Source organism: Panthera tigris, chromosome B1 (assembly GCF_018350195.1).
Source record: "Panthera tigris isolate Pti1 chromosome B1, P.tigris_Pti1_mat1.1, whole genome shotgun sequence".
Classification (NCBI taxonomy): Eukaryota; Metazoa; Chordata; class Mammalia; order Carnivora; family Felidae; genus Panthera; species Panthera tigris.
In genome coordinates this window covers 79,366,176-79,385,192 of record NC_056663.1, presented here as the reverse complement: position 1 = coordinate 79,385,192, position 19,017 = coordinate 79,366,176, and the positions used below count along the sequence as shown (strand labels likewise).

The 19,017-nt window shown below is 37.6% G+C and overlaps 1 protein-coding gene and 1 long non-coding RNA gene across 2 annotated transcripts in view; one reads left to right on the top strand and one right to left on the bottom strand.

Moving 5' to 3' along the window:
* EDNRA (endothelin receptor type A) overlaps positions 1 to 19,017 on the top strand; it is a 59,357-nt gene that overhangs the window by 36,153 nt on the left and 4,187 nt on the right. Inside the window, exons 4-7 of the mRNA XM_042983818.1 lie at positions 10,198 to 10,396; positions 13,730 to 13,882; positions 18,069 to 18,202; positions 18,628 to 18,736. Coding sequence (XP_042839752.1) covers positions 10,198 to 10,396; positions 13,730 to 13,882; positions 18,069 to 18,202; positions 18,628 to 18,736 — 595 coding nt within the window. The remainder of the gene's footprint in view (positions 1 to 10,197; positions 10,397 to 13,729; positions 13,883 to 18,068; positions 18,203 to 18,627; positions 18,737 to 19,017) is intronic.
* LOC122237944 overlaps positions 6,555 to 19,017 on the bottom strand; it is a 95,182-nt gene continuing 82,719 nt past the window's right edge. The window contains exons 4-5 of the long non-coding RNA XR_006216749.1: positions 8,595 to 8,663; positions 6,555 to 6,726 (exon numbers count right to left, since the gene is read on the bottom strand). This is a non-coding gene — a long non-coding RNA (uncharacterized LOC122237944). The remainder of the gene's footprint in view (positions 6,727 to 8,594; positions 8,664 to 19,017) is intronic.

Below are 19,017 nucleotides of genomic sequence, written 5' to 3'. Positions count from 1 at the left end.
GAATTTAGCATCGTAAAAGAAAACTACACCTCTGAGGAAACATCTGACTAAAAGCCAAAGCTAGATAAGATTAGCATATTACAAAAAAGAATGAGAAATAAAATGAAGACAAGGAGAATTCTTGTTTCCTATAAATAACAAAAATGTTTAAGATATCTAAGTATAATCCCCTGATAAGCATTAATAAAAGAAGAAGCCAAAAGAGAGGAAAGAACTAATCATCAGGGAGGTGCAAATCAAAACCACAATGAGCTATCACCTCACACCTGTCAGAATGACTAGTATCAAAAAGACAAGAAACAATAAGTGTTGGTGAGACTGCAGAGAAAAAGGAACGCTTTTGCACTGTTGGTGGGAATGTAAATTGGTGCAGCCACTCTGGAAAACAAAATTGAAATTCCTCAAAAAACTAAAAATAGAATTACTCTATGATCTAGCTATTCCAGTTCTGAGTATTTATCCAAAGAAAATTAAAACACTAATTTGAAAAGATACATGCACCCCTATTTTATTGCAGCATTATTCACAATAGCCAAGATGTGGAAACAATTCAAGTGTCTATCCAGGGATGAATGGATAAAGATGTGGTATATATAAACAGTGGAATATTAGTCGGCCATAAAAAAGGATGGATCTTGCCATTTGTGACAACATGGTTGGACTTTGAGGGCATTATGCTAAGTGAAAAAAGTGAGACAGAGAAAGACAAATACTTATGATCTCATTTATATATGGAATCTAAAAAACAAAACCAGCAAAACAGAAAAAAAATAAGCTTAGAGATACAGAGAACAAATTGGTGATTGCCAATGGGCAGTAGGGGTGAGGGTGAAATGGGTGCAGAGGGTCCAAATTATTTCACAACTTCCAGTTATAAAAGAAATAAGTCATGGGGATGTGATGTACAGCATGATGACTGTAGTTAATACTGTGATGCATATTTGGACATTGCTAAGGGAGAAAATCTCAAAAGTCCTCATCATACACACACACAATCCTATAACTGTGTGTGGTGATAGATGTTAATTAGACTTATTGTGGTGATCATTTCACAATTTATACAAATATTGCATCATTATGTTGCATACCTGAAACTAATACAATGTTTTATGTCAATTATACCTCCATAGAAATAAATAAATGTTTCACTGTCATCCTTGTGATTTATTTCCTTGTTACAAAATTTAGAGTCTTTTTGTGAATAGTGTTATGTGGCATGGTTTAGTGGTCCCTTTTATATTTTATATAAGTCTATGTCATAAGTTTTTTGTTGATGAAAATATTGTAAGGTACTTATCCCCTAGTGACAAACTGTATAATAAATTATCCTAGATTGAGAAGCATAATTCATAATTTAGTTCAGCAGGGGCTCAGGCAGGAATGAGGTGATGGACAGACATGATGAATAAGGCCTGGCTGCTGTCCCTTAGGAGTCTTCACGCTTGTGAAGATGGCAACCTGGAGACATGAGAGAATGAAATATTTGATGAAGGTATTTAGGCTATGGGATTCCTAAATCACCTAAATCATCAAAACCCTGCCTTCCTTCCCAACTTCACATTGTTCTGCCCTCTCTTTCTTCCTTGAGGGAATCTCAGGGAACCATTTTGCACAGCTTTGTTCTCCCCAATAGAAACTCTACCTCTGAAGGGGGTGGACGGTGGGGAGAAGGTGTGGGATCACCTCACCTTACCACTTCCTCCCCACTCCCATCTCAGGCATGGAGAAAAATGAAATAAATGTTCCATCGCAAATGATCAGTTGTATATCAAATAAAATGTTCTTGGTTAAAAAAAGAAAAAAATGACATCAGGCATCTATTTCATTAAGACTTGGGCTCAGTTTCAGATCAAGGTCATGAACCATTTAAAATTCCACTCCCACAAAAATCTGCCTTAACCTAGGAGATTTTCCTTGGTAATAAATGCTTTGTTCCCTGGGTCCTTTCTTTATTATTTTTACATTTCATTTGGTACTGACTCTAAGTTTTGGGATCTGAATATAGGGAATCTCTTTTGACATTTCTATTTCAAAAGCTTTCACACTAGAGAATGAATCATTCGCACTTAATTCCAGAAGATAAGATACTATTTGCTTTGAGTCTCGATTTGGTTGCATTATGTTCTACTAAAAATAAAAAAAAATCCTTCTTTAAGAAAATAAAAATAAAACAAGAAGTAAAAAGAGGGAAATTGGAATCTATTACAAAACAATTTACAGTTTGGGAATCCCTGCTTTCCTCTTATGAACTGAATCAAATTTATGGCTCAGGAAGAGTTCCCATTCTTTTCTAAATAGATTTTAAATAAAAAATAATGAGAGGAACAACATATTCAAGTTCTGTACAATTTCTTTTTTTTTTTCTTCTTTGGGAAGACAATATAATAAAGAACGTATTTCACAAGTTGATTTACAGATTTAATAATCTATAATTTACAGATACAGTAAGAAAGGAAATGTTTTCCCACAACAATGAATAATAAAATGAAAACAACTGGATGAGAAAGATACTTGTAACTGATGTTTATGAACAGGAATTTTAGCCCAAAAATATGTATGCAAGAGAGATATTGGTTAATAAAGGCAACAGCTACTTTCTAGTGGAAGCATGGTTAAAGAATATGAATGTATGGTTATGTAAGAAGAACTATATCAAATGTTATTCAAAAGTTAAGCTTCCAGAAGAATTTCAAATTTTGTGAATTAGAGCAACAATGAGGTGTCATCTCAACTATAATTAGTAAAAATAAATCAATTTATTTATTTTATTTTATTTTTTATTTTTTTTAATTTACATCCAAATTAGCGTATGGTGAAACAATGATTTCAGGAGTAGATTCCTAAATGCCCCTTACCCATTTAGCCCATCCCCCATGCCCACAATGCCTCCAGCAACCCTCAGTTGTTTCTCCATATTTATGAGTCCCTTCTATTTTGTCCCCATCCCTGTTTTTGTATTATTTTTGTTTCCCTCTGTACAATTTCTTTTAAAACAAATGTTTACTTATTTTGAAAGAGACAGCAGGCGTGCGAGTAGGGGAGGGGAAGAGAGAGAGAATCCCAAGCAGGCTCCACAGAGCCCAACACTGGGCTTTATCCCACAAACTATGAGATCATGACCTGAGCCAAAAATCAAGAGTCAGATCCTTAACTGACTGAGGTTACCCAGCAGCCCCTGTACGATTTATTACTTTAATCGATTATTCAATGAATACAGAAAACTGAAAGATGAAAGAAAAAAATCTCCCTTTCTCACTATCAGCTTTCAATCTGCAGAGGATAAACAAGAGAGTAAGAAGAAGCCCATAACTTGCCCCAGAAAGGATGAGCCTTCATGGTTAATATCAACTATGGACCTGTCTCAGCTCTACCTTTTCACTAATTCCTCTTCAAATCTAGCTCTTATTGATTTTTACTTTGCATCCTTAGTCACTTAAGAAAAAGAAAACCAGAATTTCAGAAAAAGACTGAGGAAATTTAGAAACAACTTTGACCCCTCTTCAGATTTATCAGTGAACAGTTTTTTTAATGCTAAGGTAGTGTACTCATAACACCAGCCATTACCAATAATTAAAATAGGTGTTTTTGTATGCCATAAGTGACAAATTTCAGATGTTACTTTGAGTTTGTTTGAGGGGAAAAAAGAGGGGGCAGGGAAGGGAAGAGGGATTCAATGCTGTTCTTTGTAAAGTTAACTGTCTTGTTTAAAGTGGAAGATGACAGGGTCAGACCAGTAAAAGGGTCTGGGTACAGATCCAACTTGTAGTTAAAAATTGCCTGTGGAAGGAGATTGTAAAAAGATAAAACTCTTTTAACAACTGCTCCAGGAGTGATGTATAATTAGATAACTGGAAAAGTTGCAGAGACCTAGTGATAAGGCAGTTTTGTTTCATAAGCCTCAAACTCAAAAGCCAATGTCAGTTCTTCATCCCAGCATTTTACATAATTGCTCAGTGGTCTCTATGATGTTCCCAAAGGTTTGTCCTAAGTCAAAACATGAAAGTGGTTTTCTGGAAAACCGTTTTTATTTAGACCTTGGACTTGGTTTCTCCTTATTCTTCTGCTGTTCTGATTGTCCTTTGCTGCATGACAATAGGGAAGACATGTAAGAAGAGCCAGAGCCAGAAGAGGGAACCCAGGGACCAGACACAGACAAAGCCAAATGCTGACCATAGAGCATCTGGCTCTATATTTGGGGGTCTGTTCCCCATCGCACATAGTTATTTGTTCTTTTATCTTAATTCTATTGATAAGATCAAGTGACTGGATAATTTTGCTAGCTTACTTTTCTTTTTTTGTTTTGTTTTGTTTTTATTTTTGAGAGAGAGAGACAGAGCACCAACAGGAGAGGGGCAGAGAGAGAGAGGGAGACACAGAATCTGAAGCAGGCTCCAGGCTCTGAGCTGTTGGCACAGAGCTTGACATGCAGCTCGAACTCACAGACTGAGATCATGACCTGAGCTGAAGTCAGACGCTTAACCGACTGAGCCACCCAAGCAACCCAGCTTATTTTTTCTTTGATAACAACCTACCCCAAAACTTAGCAGCTTAAAACAACCACCATTTTATTATTACTTCACCATATGGTGGGGTAGGAATTTGGGCAATTCTTATGCAACTTGTCACTTTGACTGGGGTCTCCTGGTGGATTTCATCTCGTGGCTCAGCTTGTCTCTTGGGTCCAAGATACGTGACTAGCCCTTTGGCAAGAACAAATGGAACTCTGAGCCTAACTCCCTCTCATGTAGTCTAGCACCTCTTAACAAATTCTCTGAGACAGGCCCAGGGCTTCAGGGTGGAGTCGCTGCTCTGCTCGGAAGCCAGGCCTGAAACCCACAAAGCATCCTTCCAGCTCTACTCAGTCGGTCCAAGCAGTCACAGGCCAGCCCAACTGAAAGACTCTGCCGAAGAAGTATGAAAGTACTCACTGCTATCTTTTAATCTACCATGCCTGGTTTCTCTTTAAAATTCTTCCTGCTGAGGAGACTATAGATGCTGGAGAGGATGTGGAGAAACGGGAACCCTCTTGCACTGTTGGTGGGAATGCAAACTGGTGCAGCCACTCTGGAAAACAGTGTGGAGGTTCCTCAAAAAATTAAAAATAGACCTACCCTATGACCCAGCAGTAGCACTGCTAGGAATTTACCCAAGGGATACGGGAGTACTGATGCATAGGGGCACTTGTACTCCAATGTTTATAGCAGCACTCTCAACAATAGCCAAATTGTGGAAAAAGCTTAAATGTCCATCAACTGATGAATGGATAAAGAAATTGTGGTTTATATACACAATGGAGTACTACATGGCAATGAGAAAGAACGAAATATGGCCCTTTGTAGCAACATGGATGGAGCTGGAGAGTGTGATACTAAGTGAAATAAGCCATACAGAGAAAGACGGATACCATATGTTTTCACTCTTATGTGGATCCTGAGAAACTTAACAGAAACCCATGGGGGAGGGGAAGAAAAAAAAAAAGAGGTTAGAGTGGGAGAGAACCAAAGCATAAGAGACTCTTAAAAACTGAGAACAAACTGAGGGTTGATGGGGGGTGGGAGGGAGGGGAGGGTAGGTGATGGGCATTGAAGAGGGCATCTTTTGGGATGAGCACTGGATGTTGTATGGAAACCAATTTGACAATAAATTTCATATATTAAAAAAAATAAAATTAAATAAATAAAATAAAATTTAAAAAAAAAATTCTTCCTGCTGAAATAAATAAATAAATAAAAATAAAAATAAAATTCTTCCTGCTGGTATTTTGCCTCCAAACCTCTGCATGGAAGTTAGTTTGTCTATCATATAAGATACATAAATCGTAAAGAAACATTACAAATGATTGCATTTGCTGTTAATTAACAATGTGCATAGGTAAGGGTAGAAGTGACACTTACTGGAAGTGATAACATGGAAGGGAAAATAATAAATTCCAATGTAGACAAGTATCGATAGGCACTTGGTAGAAATTACTGAAGTACTGAAAGTACTTCAGTTACTTTTTCCTTCTCTTGATTCAATAATCCCCCTCAAGATAATTAATCCAGGAAAATCATTCAAAAAGAGAAAAAAACCTATATATACAAACATATTTATAAGTGTGTTATTCACAACCTTGAAACACTAGAATTGATGTGAACTTAGGAGAAATATTTAAGTCAACTGTATCAATATCCAGTTATACTGTGTAGCTATAAATTAATAAATGCCATGCTTCTGTAGAAGCATAAGGCCATTTTTTATCATGAAAAGTAGATAAAGCTAAAAATAAAATTGTAATTGATATGGTTATAATATATATTTAGATTACGCTTGTGAGAATATAAATAGGCAAAGAATAAGAAGAAATAAAAATAGATTTTGTTGAAGTGGTATTTTTTTAATTTGTTTTATTTCATCCTGTTTTAAAGTACATTCAATAATAAATATATTAAAATTTACTTACCATCCCAGGCCATACCTCAAAAATTCAAAAACATGCATTAAATGCCTTTGGCCTTGGAAACATGTAGAAATCTATATATAGACATACACAGTAACAAACATCTTTACATAAATAAAATGCATAATTTATACTTTTATTTTGGCATATCACATGACAGGGTACAAGGTGATGTCGTGGGAAAAGACTCCCCTGGGTGTTGGCAGACCAGAGCCCTAGTCCGGGCTCTCCACATTCACAGGAGATGAGGCAGACGATTAGTAACACTCCAGTCCTCAGGTTCCCACCTGGTAGAACATGAAGGGGAGAAAGATCACCCCAAGAGTCCCTCATGGTTTTTTAATTATTTGCTTCTAGGATTCTAAAAGTATTAGCTTTTTGTTTGTTGTCTGTCAAGGCTGCCTTAAAAAATAAGAAAATGCTCAGAATGTAGTGTGCTTTATTGGCTGATAAAGATAAATGCATGGCCAGGAAACAAAGACATTTACTTCGACAGATATTGATTTGGCACCTATTGTTCTAGGTATCGTGACCAACATATAAAATGTCTGCCCTCATGGCGCTTATATTCTAAAGACAAGGGTGGACAGAGACGATAAATAAAATATTTGGTTGGTCACATGGTAGTAAGCGCTATGGAGAAAAATCAATCAGCGTGAGCAGGTCAGGGTAAGTCTGGAGGGGATTCTGGCAATTTCAAACAGGATGTTCAGGGAAGGACCCTATGAAAAGCTACACCTGAGTAAAGTAAAGCAGATGAGGAAGCAGCTCTGAGAACACCAGTAGGCATTCCCACTGGGCTGGAAACTGCTGCGGGATTTGAACCGAGGGATGACATGAGGGACTTACATGTTAACAGGCTCACTTTGGCTGCTATGTTTGGGATAGAATGAAGTAGGACAAAATGGATGAAGGGAGACTAGTTAGGAAGCTACTACAATAATCCAGGTGGCATGGTAACAGGAGAGATGGTGAGATGTGGTTGCATTTAGGTGTATCGTGAAGAAAGAGGTCACAGGGTTTGCTAAAGAATTGGATGTGTGATAGCAAAGGGAAAAAGAGGAGTTAAGGCTAACTTCAAATTCTGGGCCTGAGATGGTAAGGACTGAAGAGAGGGCAGGGTGGAGGTCATGAAAGGGACCAGGAGTCTGGTTTGGGTAAGTTCGAATGCCTATTAGATTTCGAGTGGCCATATCAGTTAACCAGTTGGAAAGACAAGTCAGGAACTAGAGGCGGGGTCCTCGGTTAGACTTATAAATTTGGGAATTAATTATCAGTATATAGAAATTTTAAATGATGCTAAAGCCATGAGACTGGATGGATCACTAAAAGAAAGTGTGTTGATAGAATAGAAAAGAGGACCAAGGACTAAGGAGGAATGCAATGCTAAGAGTTTGAGAAGTAAGCAGGTTCCAGCCAAGGAGATGAGAAGAAATAGCCAGCCTTATCAGCTGGAGAAAGACCAGGAGAAATGTAGTAGAAGGCAAGAGAAGAAACCATTTCAAAAAGTAGACATCATTTCTGGAATATCAGCTGTTAGTGGTTGAATCTACACTTGCAGATTTTCTATGGCAAGTGAAAATGTCATATGTGTCCACTAGCTCCATTGAAGGATGTTTATAATCACACCTAGTTAGGAGAACATATTTATGGATATGTGTGTTGTATCATTATATTCTAAATAGAAATTATTTTTGGAACATCCGGTATTTCTTATCTTTCACACCTTTCCCTACCCCCATCATCACAAATGATTATTTCTAATTAACTCTTACAGTTGTTTTCTCATGTCATGTAAATGTCATCAAAATCAATGTGATTACAAATAAAAAATAGTCTAATTCTCAGTCATGTGGGTTTGCCACACTATACACTAAAAACTACTTCTATTTATTTTTAAATGTTGAATTTACATTAGATTATAGACGTGTAATAATTTGAGGACTCATGGCATATTACAAAATGAAGCTGCTTTGTGAATATACTCATCATAAGAACATGTTGACCACATTTTCCTTCTCAAACCACCTTCTATCTCCAATCCTGCCTAATAAATCTTGCTTCCTTACTCCCTTAGGAGATAAAGCACTTTATTTAAAGCACCTTTCCTGATAGTTGATCTAAGAGAAGGGGAAAAGAAATAGATATAACTCACTGACAGCCTCGGGATATAGACATCCTGTCTCCATTCCTTTTAGCTTTTACTGGACATCAGGCTGCCAGTCTAATAAGGCAACAAAGAAAAGTAAACAGAAATGAAAAGCAAAATAAATAGCAGTCTTTATCCCACTGGAAATAACCATAAATTTAAAAATGCAATCTTGGCTATATCGTAAAAGGATTTTCTTGGTTTGTTTGCATAGCTGTATTTTATTCAATTCTGAACTAATCTGGACTTTTTTTTAAGATTCTTATTGTGCATCAATCTTATTTATCCTAAAAATCTTTTGCAAAAAATATTTCTTCAGCAAATTGTGCTATATGTGTGCCATATGGCATCGTCATGCATACCCAAACTATAAGTTCTAATCTACAGTGGAGAACTAGGTAGCGTAATTCCTAAGACCTGTGTTTTCACAGATGTACCTTGTAGATGCACTGAGACAGCACAGTAAATATAACTGATAAGAGTGATTATGGGTAACGTGTAGTTTGCCTTGGCTTTACTGACAAATCTTTGACATTAAGTCATGTGCCCTACAAGCCCATGTGCACCTGTCCCCCAATGCCTTGGTCTGTTTTACAGTCTTCTTCTGGCACTATCTAATGAAAGCTATAAAAAAGAGAATGTTTACTTTCCATTACAACAGCAAAAAAAATTTCAAGAATGAAGCCACAAAAATACCATACCATGTCACAGGTTCCATCTTAATAGTAAGCCAGATGGTGCTTAAGTAGTTAGCACCAGACCATCTCCTCAGGTCAGAAACACAGACTTTCTGAAACCAAACTTTCTTTAGACTTAACATTGAAATGGGATTACTATCACAAAAAATATTAAAGTAGAAAATAAACAATTTCTTAATGCCAGTTTGTTTTTTGATTGACATGATTGTCCAGTAACATTTATGTTCTACATTTTTCTATGAACCTTTCTTTTCTATTAGATTGCAAACCCTAAAGATTAGGAACCAAGATATCTTTAAATCCACTTTATCTATTGTAGCTCAGGACCATAATGGGAGATAGTCATTCTTTGACTACCAGGTATACAGTGAGAGAAGAAAGGAGAAAATGATCAGCTATCTATGGTCGTATTCATTTAAGGATATCTAGATCCACTTCATAATAATGTTTCAAGTTTCTTTTTTTAATATATAGAGAGGAGTAAGATATTACCTTAACAAGTACCAGCAGCTTTCACTACACCTTCCATCATCCAGTTTTTTCCCTCAGCTTAAAAAACATAGGCACATTTGTCTGATGCTGGCCCATTATAAGCCATCACAAGATTTTCCTGAATCCTAAATGAAGACCTCAGACTCAGGCCTGCCAGACACCTGATTCCCAAAGGGGTGGAACTCTTAATGGTTCCACTTACTTTTCAAATCAGGACTCACAGAAGGGTCCTTATTTTTCACATCAGGACTCACAGAAAGTTCCAGGACTCATTGGAAAGTTCCAGTGATTGGTCACTGGCTATGGGGAGAATCTTTCTAGCATTTATAATTATTTTTTAAATGAAATAAATTTTAAATTTCCTAACAACTAGGTTCTGCCTCCATTCCCCCCACCCCCACCCTGCTTTTGTTTTTCAGGTACAGAGCAGTTGCCTCCTGGAGTCGTGTCCAGGGAATTGGGATTCCCTTGATCACTGCCATTGAGATCGTCTCCATCTGGATCCTTTCTTTTATCCTGGCTATCCCTGAAGCTATCGGCTTCGTCATGGTGCCCTTTGAATACAGGGGTGAACAGCACAAAACCTGTATGCTCAATGCCACATCAAAATTCATGGAGGTATGGAGAGTTTAAAGGAAATTGGGGAGGAGAGGAGGTCTTCATATATACTTTACCATCGCCAAGACTTGTTGATATTTTTACAATGCCCAGTGTGGCTTACTCTGTTAGTTCAGTCCCATAATTAGAGCAACTATTTTGTTTTCACTCTTATATTAGAGCACAATTGTAGACACAACTCTAGTTTTACCCCAAACAACTCAGAATCTGAAACAAACTTACTCAGAAAGATAGATGGGGGGGGGGGGGGACTATATATATATACACAGTGCTATTTGTTTTTATAAGAAGTAATACAGCACAACAATTTCCATCTGATGGGCATGCTAATATGTATTTTATGTTACTTGGGGAAATGCACATTCCTCACACTTTTTTAAAGATAGATTTACTAACTTAAAGTAGGAAGTTATACTTCATGTACTTATATTAGTACAAATTCTATATGTAATATACAAAGAACAAATTTGCAGAACCTTTTAAAACGTGTTTTAGTTCTTTAACAAATTCAGTTGTTGTTTGATATATCTGACCACATTAATGTTTTTTTGAAAAGTTTAATTACATAACTGAGTGTATTGGGAAACATGTTTAAAATGCATATTTCCTTTGCCAAACTAGTCAAATGTGGACTGGGGAGGAAAAGGAGAACCATTTCTCTTAAATCAGCATAATTTAGTGCTTTGATGTAGGTTTCATGCAGCTCAGATTCCACATTTAATCCTTCACAGACATCTCCAGGTATGTTTTCCTAACTTGAAAAATTCACAAAATTAGTGGTTTTACAGTTGACCAGTTTTCCTGCACTGGAAATTCTTCTTTTAAAATTAAAAGTACTCATGAAAACTGGCAAACTGGCGATGTTAAAATTAAGGTCTTCTGTTTATCTACTGACCTTTTTATTAAGTCGATGTCCATAGTGAAAAACAAAGTAGCAGCAGAGGTTATCAGAATTTGGGCAGTGCGAATAAGCAATCTAGCTATTCCCGACAAAAGTGTTAAAGAGAAGAGGCTTAGTATAAGAATGAGCTCACTAATCAATTGAAACTAGACAAAATGAAATGGGCTACTTCACAACAACCGAGTCTCTCTTCTAGAGTGGGCAAGCAAAGACTAGCTAGCTACCTAAGGGGATTACAATGAAAAGTATGAGTTCAAACTGATTGTTTTTTAGATTCCATCCAAGTCTGAAGTTTTCAGACTCATTCTCCCCCAGCTTGTGTTCCATTCTTTCCTCCTCAACTCTGCCCTAACCTAGAATGGAGGGAGGTCCCTCCATACCCTGGCCGATGACATTAGTTCAAAAGAAACGTGTGACCCCTTTCTCTACAGGCCTCTGCCATGGAGGGGGCAGGGGACTCCATCAAGACCCCTCAGGGGTCAGCTTCCAGACCTTCTGCAGCTGCTTCTAGGGCATTCACACCCAGGCAGCAATGCATCTGGAAGAAGGAGGTACAAGTGAAGAGAGCACTTAAAGGAGTGTTTGTGTGCACTTAAACAAAGAGTTCTGATTTTTTTGTTCTTGTGTTTTGTTTTGTTTACTTCAGTACGCAAATCTTTCTACAGTGTGATGTGGAGAGGGAAATACTTGTATAAACAGATCTGAATAAACCAAGTCCCTTGGTGTAGTTTGCACTAACCTTAGGATAGAATTCAGGGGTCTGTGAACCTGAATGGAAAAGAAATTACATATTGATTTTCACTAACTTCTAACTGAAATTTATCATTTCCTTCTATTATGAATGTAGGTAACAAACCACAGTCATATTTAACAGAACCATTATATTTCCACTAATGGAAGTAATAGACATTTTCATAACATAACAGTTGGATAATCTTGAAATATCATTTCTGCTCATCATTATTTCAACTTCTGATGGTTATTAGAACCACCATTTGATTTTTCATTTAATTTGTTAATAAACACCTAGATCAGAATTTTAATATTTTGATAGCTGTGTTTCAACATAATTGGCTACCACTGTAATCTTATTTTATTTTATGCATATAAAAGTATTATTCTCAGAAAGGATTATAGTCTTCACCAGACTTCCAAAGCATAGAAACAGTTAAGAACCTCTGCCCAGAACTTTTTTTCCTCAGGAACCATTTATAGATTATTTTAATAGACATGTTATAAATGTAGCCTACTGGGCCTCTTTCTATATTCAGCAACTGTCCGGTTTTTCACAGAGCAGCATGATTATTTTTTACTGTGGGAACTGAGATAATACAGGAGGCTGCATTATCCTTCGTAAATAAACAATCTGGAGAAAGAGTATAAGGAAAAGCATTTCTTCCTAAGTCGGTGATTAACTTAGTGGGAAGAAGAACGCAGATATAATTTTCTAATTTCCATTTTGTAGGGTACTAAATTTTCTCCTTTAAAAAGACATAAAACTTAATAATACTAGTATTTACAAATCCTGCCCACAGAGAGATAATGCTAAATAGGCCTTCAGATAAGATACTCTGCCTCAATAGTTTCCAGGTGATAAGTATTAAGAGCTCGAGAAAGGGCATGGTTATTGATGGCTCAAATTGGCTGGCTGCAAGGTCACATAGCAAGCATACCAGGCAAAGGGTTAACTCCCAGTAACCAGAGCTACACAGATAAGCCATTCATAACCTTCGCTGTTACCACACAAGATACTCACATTAAGTACACTTTAACCACAAGAGTCAAAAGTAAACTTGGCACTAGCAAAGTTTTGAGGCTCATCAATAAGTAAAGATAAATACATATTCTATCTATCTCAAAATCATGCTTTATGAGCTTTGGGAGGGAACTCTTCTTCTTGAGTAGGGCTCTCCCACTGTGTTATTAAAACCAACTTCGGTTTATAAAAAGTATCTTTGTCAGGATTATTTTTAAGTGCAATTTCTTCATGTGCTACTAGAAAGCCAGGATCATTTTTGGATTTTCCATTGGATTTTGGATTTTCCATTGAGTTTTTTTTTTTTTTTAATTTTTTTTTTAACGTTTATTTATTTTTGAGACAGAGAGAGAGCATGAACGGGGGAGGGTCAGAGAGAGGGAGACACAGAATCTGAAACAGGCTCCAGGCTCTGAGCTATCAGCACAGAGCCCGACGCGGGGCTTGAACTCATGGACCGCGAGATCATGACCTGAGCCAAAGTCAGCCGCTTAACCGACTGAGCCACCCAGGCGCCCCTTCCATTGAGTTTTGAGCACCACCTCCAAGCCCTTTACCACAAGTGTGAATGTAGAAACATATCTACAAGCACAAAGATTTTGAAGCTACCAGAGCACTGCCCAGTAAATTTCGATTACAATGCACCTCCTATTCTCTCCCTTTCTTCACCCTACAGTTTTACCAAGATGTGAAAGACTGGTGGCTCTTCGGGTTCTATTTCTGCATGCCCTTGGTGTGCACTGCAATTTTCTACACCCTCATGACCTGTGAGATGTTAAACAGAAGGAACGGAAGCTTGAGAATTGCCCTCAGTGAACACCTTAAACAGGTAAACCTAATAAGATCGTGAAAATTTGGCCAAGACTTATTTGTCCCAGACAACAGAAGACCTATAAATAAGTGTATTTATTTAGCATATTTACCCTGGTTTGCTAAAAATAAAGTCTTATAACTGTTTTATTTATAGTTATAGTATTAGAAATTTCTTTTTTTTAATTTTTTTAATGTTTTATTTTTATTTTTGAGAGACAGAGACAGAGCACAAGTGGGTAGAGAGCAAGGGAAATACAGAATCCCAAGCATGCTCCAGGCTCCAGGCTCCAGGCTCCAGGCTCCAAGCCATCAACACAGAGCCCAATGTGGGTCTCAAACTCACAAACCATGGGACCATGACCTGAGGAGAATGAAGTCAGATCCTTAAAAACTGAGCCACCCAGGTGCCCCAGTATTAGGAATTTCTTTTGTGAAATAGAGAGTCTGCCTGTAAAACAGGTGGCCTGGAGGCAGGGCCAAATAGAGAGGAACTATTCATTTAGTTTGCCAACAGTATATTGAACATGTGTGTTTGTGTGTCTGTGAATTGAACTGGGCTTGGAACTGTGCCAGGACACAAAGAGGCATAGGACTTTCTCCCCTAGCAGGCTTTGCAGTCTTGGTGTAGAAATAAAATACAAACATGAAAAAATTAGAAAATAGAATCACCAAATATGGTAAAAGTAGCCTATGCTGTAGAAAGCCAAGGATGATATAAAGACAAAGTCACAAAGACACTTGTCATGGATGAGGGAGATCGAACTGTTCATAAAGGATAAATGGGTTTGATGGGGAAGAAGAAGACAGAGGGCATTTCAAGTGGGAGGACAGGAGTCTAGTTAGAACATGGCACAGGCACCACGCATTTGGGGAGTGGAAAAAAGAGATGAACCTCACTAGAAAACCATCCAAGGTAAGACTCAGGATAGGAAATGGGATTGGGTACATAAAAAGAGGTCAGATTTTGGATAGCCCCAAAATTTGTACATGTCAATAATAGGAGGCTGCTGTTGGTTCCCTCCCTGCCCTTCCCTCCCCTCCCTCACTACCAGGAAGCAAACAGAACATGTACAGCCATGGACTTTAGAGGGCAAACCTTTACACTTATACTTGCTGGCTCTGTGTTGTTGGGCAAATTGCTTAATCTCTCTGAATCTCTGGGTCTTCATAAAATATATGCAATAATATCTGTACCTTTCTGTACAAATACTGATTCAGTTTTAAATTTTAAAAAATTAAATAGGGGTGCCTGGGTGTCTCAGTCAATTAAGCATCTGACTCTTGATCTCAGCTCAGGTCTTGATTTCAGGGTTGTGAGTTCAAGCCCCATGTTGGGCTCCACACTGGGCATAGAGCCTACTTTTAAAAAATTAAACAAAATGTATATAATAATATATCAAGAGGATTACCTAATGCATGTACAGTGTATAATAGAGCCCAACTCATAGTAAGTACCCAGAAAATGTTTGATATATATTAATTCAAAGAGTAAAACTAGGACTACAGGTAAATTCTCCGTCTCAGCAGAGAAGTGGATAAGAACACCCAACCGCACCAAAAGATAATGAATTGTTGATGAAGCCTGTAAATCTGCTCTCTACAATTACCAAACAAAAGCAACATTCTTCATCAGCAACTCTTCTCAACTATTGTACTGATTTTTCTGAGTCTTCAGCTTCTTATCTATAAATTGGGCATAATTGTATGTGAATCAATATTATTACAAAAATCAAAGGCATTAGGTGCATACATGTACTTTGTAAAATCCTTGCATGCCATAAAAATGGTAGCTATGTTTTTTATTAAAACTTAACAGAAAATTATATTGAGAAAATTTAGTATGACTTTGTTCAGGCATGAATGTTTCAAGTGCTGCAGATGTGAAATATATCAAGCAATTACTGTGTTTCACTCCTGCAGTGGAGGTAATTAATTAGAATAGATTTATAGAAAACAAAAACAAAAACAAAACCCCATAGTGTTTTTCAATGTTGACTTTTTCATTAGCACCATGATTGAGTGTTTAAGCTATGAATGGTACCTGCTCTGAAAATAACTGAATAGGGATTGGTCACAATAATAGGATGCTCCTTCACATTTACATAGCATTTTATGTTTCCAAAGAGCATGTCATTTGCTTATTTGATTTCTTCCAAGCACCCCGAAATATAAGCAGGGTAGATGTCCGCATAAGGGTGGTTAAGCGATTGGCTTATCCAAGTGGAAATTAAAAGCAAAGACTTGGTCCTCCCACAGTAGTCATTGCCTTTGTCACACCCAAGCTGTAGCAGTTTCCAACAGCAGGAGAGCAAGCCTACTGGAAAGCCTTCCATGGGGGCTGTAGGGAGCTAGCTCTCAGTGAAAGGCCATGTCACCCTTTAACTAGTATCCTATATAGCTCTGGTCTTGCTTTCTGCACGGTTTCCTCGAATTTCTCTGTATTATTCTTTCAACATCTTTTATCAGTTAGGGATTGTGTTTGGATGCTGGTAGCAGAAAACCCAAAATAACATTGAGCAAACCAAGTGGAGGTTTCTTCTTTCTCCCACAGGAAAAAAAAAAAAAGTCACTGGTTCAGTGTTCAAGAGACTCAGAAGCCAGGGGTCTGCTGTTTTGCTGACTTTTCCTTTAGTATTGGAAGACAGTAGCTACAACTCTACCCTTATATCAGATTTCCAGGCAGCAAAAAGGGAAAGAATATAGGTCATATTAGTGTGTGCATCAGGAGTACCCTCCACTTTTAAGTAGCTTTTCCAGAAACCTCTTACAATGATTTCTGCTTGATCTCAGTGGTCTGACTATGTCAGGTGGCCATGAAGATGATTAGCCCAGGCTCACCTGCTGACATAATAAAATCAAGGTTCTGACTGATAGTAAGGAAAACAGAAGAATAGATATTGGTTAAGCAAATATCAGACTACCATACAACATATTACCTTTCGAATGATCATCCTCTTTGAGGGTGTGCTCAAGGGGGATAACCTTTCCCCCAGTACCCAGTACCCTCCTTTTCTCTTTTTCTGGTCACATTGTCTTCCTGTGTACACCAAACGACCCTTTAAAATAATCCCCTATTCCTACAGATTGGAACTCTTTATTTTCTCAACCATTGCTTAGCTTATATGTTCTCTGAAGCCATATCTCAGCTATCCCACCCAATAACTCTGGAAGATTAAAGAACTCCAGTCCTTTGGTCTAGAGCAGCAGTTTGTGACAACTGCCTTGAAATCTTCTTAAATGGCTCTATTAATCATGTGGGTTTATTGTAGGCTTCCCATACTTAATGTTATATGCTTTGGGTTGAACCAGCATTACCCTTCCAAATCCTGTTTTCAATCAATTTTATTTTGACATTAACTGATCCCAGTTACAGACGAGTTGCATTTTATGTTCCTAGTTAGGCTTTCAAATGCATGCGTTTTAATGCTGAAGCATAATGCACACAAATGACTGTTGCAGATAATTCCTAACCTATGATTTTTCTGGTCTACACAAATTCAAAAGTATGTAAACCTTCAAAGTGAAGTCAGTCCAGGGTCAACATGTCCCACTTGTTCTAATCATCATTGCTGATAATCCTTTACCCTCATCCCTCTGTTTGCAAACAAGATGTCGTTGGAAGCTATATGTCATTAATAAAAGAATTTTAGAAGCAAAAAACTCCCAGTGCTAGCTTTCTTCAACAGCAAGAAATGGGGGAAACACATTGCTATTGACTTTTTCTCTTTTTCCTACTTATGTTTTCCAAATATCTTCATAGATTTGTTCCTTCTTTATTATGCTAGGTTCAGTCACTTTGACTGCCATGCTGTCATTAATGCTAGCTACCCATTATGGAGGCTTTTAGCTAACCATCTCCCCCATATAGTCACACACACACACACACACACACACACAGCCACAGTGTTGGCTCAGCTCCAGCTAGTTCCCATTTCCCTGACATCTAACTTCTATCCTGACCCTAATAACCAGTTTGAGTCCACCATCCTTCCTGGCAGCCACCCAAAAGAATCATTAGCAACTCCTTGATTAGAAAGTTGGACTCTAAATATTGAAGAGATAGAGGCACTGTGAGGTATGCTGTTCTGGCTCTTTTTTAAGTAATTCTTTCTTTGCTATCTACAACTTCCTTTGTATAGTTCTTTCCTCTGGTAGAAAAACACTAAACTTATTGTACTTTTTTTCCCCTCACTTTCCTTTAGCGTCGAGAAGTGGCAAAAACAGTTTTCTGCTTGGTGGTAGTTTTTGCTCTTTGCTGGTTCCCTCTTCACTTAAGCCGTATTTTGAAGAAAACCGTGTATGATGAGATGGACAAGAACCGATGTGAATTACTTAGGTATGATCCTGTGTACTCATTAGGAAATTGGAGTTTCCCTAATTTGCACACTTATAATACTTTTTACAAACCACCTAGTCTATAGCCTCATTAGCCGTGAAAATTAAAACTGCCAAGTTGATTATTTTTCTTGAGCTGACATAGCCCATGACTGATCCCCAAATTTGTGCAAGCCATAGCTTGGCTTGTGGCTCCCCTCCTGAGGCTGTGCATAATGGTTTGAGCTAACCAAGTGGCAGGTATATCTGTAAATGTTCTGCAGAACTGAAACTGCCATTTAAACAAGCACTTTAAAAAAATTCTGACTGCCACCTATAAGAAATGGCTCCTGGGCAAGAAAAATGCTTATTCTAAGGATAAATGCTAGCTAGCAGATTTAAAAACATTGTCTTCTAATTATTCTACACTATTTTCTTTTGTTCTAGTTTCTTGCTGCTCATGGATTACATCGGTATTAACTTGGCAACCATGAATTCATGTATAAACCCAATAGCTCTATACTTTGTGAGCAAGAAATTTAAAAATTGTTTCCAGGTAAGAATGTTTTGCACATATTTTTTAAGGACAATCAAATGGTTATATTAAGTAGCCAACAAGCATGGCTAATTCTAGTAGAGAAGTTAAAATCATATTCTGTTACCTAGAGAGTCAGATTGTTAGCATAAAGCAATATTGTCCAGATGTTGGCGAGGATGAGGAGAAAGAGGATCTCTTTTGCATTGTTGGTGGGAATGCAAGCTGGTGCAGCCACTCTGGAAAACAGTATGGAGGTTCCTCAAAAAACTAAAAATAAAACTACCCTATGACCCAGCAAT